Here is a 1,721-nt window from a genome sequence, read left to right on the forward strand (position 1 = left end):
AAGAGTGAAGTGGGGCTCGCCAAATTCCGTGTCCCAGGGCTGGCATCCCTGCTCGGGGGGGCCCTGGCCCGGAGACTCGGTCCTGAGCAGGGTCTGGGCTTCCACCTCGGGCTATCGTAGCTCTGAAATTTTAATTTTTAAAGGGGAGTGGTGGGTTGCATCTGTGGGGGGGTTGGTGTCATTTTGCTCGCTCGCCCCGCATGCCGAGCCCTGGCCCGGAGACTCGGTCCTGAGCAGGGTCTGGGCTTCCACCTCGGGCTATCGTAGCTCTGAAATTTTAATTTTTAAAGGGGAGTGGTGGGTTGCATCTGTGGGGGGGTTGGTGTCATTTTGCTCGCTCGCCCCGCATGCCGAGCATGCCGAGCCCTTTGGGAAGGAGGGGGTGGGGGACACAGCCCGGCACCCCCCCGGGGGTCTTGCCAGGGTGGCGGAGGGAGTGTAACGGGGGTCTCGCTGTGCTTTCTCCGAGCAGGGAGCCAGGTGTGCCGGCCCCCGCTGCTGCACGGCTCGCTGCCCTGGCTGGACGGGAGCAAGGCGCTGAGCAGCCACCACAGCGCTTCCCCCTGGAACCTCAGCCCTTTCTCCAAGACTTCCATCCATCACAGCTCACCGGGACCCCTCTCCGTCTACCCACCCGCCTCCTCTTCCACTTTATCCGCCGGCCACTCCAGCCCGCACCTTTTCACCTTCCCACCGACCCCTCCTAAAGATGTGTCCCCGGATCCGTCCATCTCCACCCCCGGCTCCACCGGCTCCACCCGGCAGGACGAGAAGGAATGCATCAAATACCAGGTGTCCCTGGCCGATACCATGAAGCTGGAGTCCTCTCACTCTCGGAGCAGCATGGCCTCTTTAGGAGGAGCCACCTCCTCTGCTCATCACCCCATCACTACCTACCCACCTTATGTCCCAGAATACGGCTCTGGACTTTTTCCCCCCAGTAGCCTCTTAGGAGGATCGCCGACTGGGTTCGGGTGTAAATCGCGACCGAAAGCACGGTCAAGCACAGGTAGGGCTTTTGGCTTCTTCATCCCCGTTGCTCGGGAGAGGAAGCTATGGGGGGCAAAAGAGGGGCAATGGAACCGAGCTGTACTCCTCCGCACACAGAAGGATGTGCACAAGCATCCAACCACGAAAGCAGCGGGGGCTGAAGCCCACCCCGGGACACACACACACGACTTTACCTTCCCCACAGGTTACCATGTTGAGTTTATAACCAAATTACCCCTTATCCGAGCCAGGCTGGGGGTCCAACCCCCCGTACACCGGCTCAGGAGCCCAAACCTCCCCGAGGGGGGACCCTCCGGCAGCCCAAGCGCCTACAGCCGGCTCAGCTGCGGCTCCTCGGGAGGAAGCGAAACCGAGGGAACCGCAGCATTAGTGTATCTCTGCTGTATTTTAATAGTGGTAATAAATCCCGGCCAACTTCCCCCGCCTGGGCTCTTCCCAGGGCCTCTTCCCATGCGGCGCCCGGAGGTGCGGGGAGGGTTTTCCCCGGGGCGGTGTCGGGGGGAGCTCGCCCGCGGAGCCCCCCAGCCCCATCCAGCTCCGTGCCGGGGGCTTTGACCCCTCCCAGGGCAAGACCCCCGAAGCACATCCCCTTGGCCGCGTCGCTGCGGGGGGAGCGGGGGGGTCCCGACCGCTGAACGCCGGGATGTTTGTGTGCAGCGGGGGTAGTGGGTGAGCCGAAGGGCGTGTGGTGGGGTGGGCAGACCAAAGGG

At 63.2% G+C, this 1,721-nt stretch overlaps 1 protein-coding gene across 1 annotated transcript in view; it reads left to right on the forward strand.

Annotated features, from left to right (window-relative positions):
* Positions 1 to 472: 472 nt before the first annotated feature.
* GATA3 (GATA binding protein 3) overlaps positions 473 to 1,721 on the forward strand; it is a gene marked incomplete at its 5' end in the record, with an annotated part of 15,135 nt that continues 13,886 nt past the window's right edge. Inside the window, one exon of the mRNA XM_008939363.1 lies at positions 473 to 1,009. Coding sequence (XP_008937611.1) covers positions 473 to 1,009 — 537 coding nt within the window. The remainder of the gene's footprint in view (positions 1,010 to 1,721) is intronic.

This window comes from Merops nubicus, unplaced genomic scaffold (assembly GCF_000691845.1).
Source record: "Merops nubicus isolate BGI_N331 unplaced genomic scaffold, ASM69184v1 scaffold11824, whole genome shotgun sequence".
Taxonomy (NCBI): domain Eukaryota; kingdom Metazoa; phylum Chordata; class Aves; order Coraciiformes; family Meropidae; genus Merops; species Merops nubicus.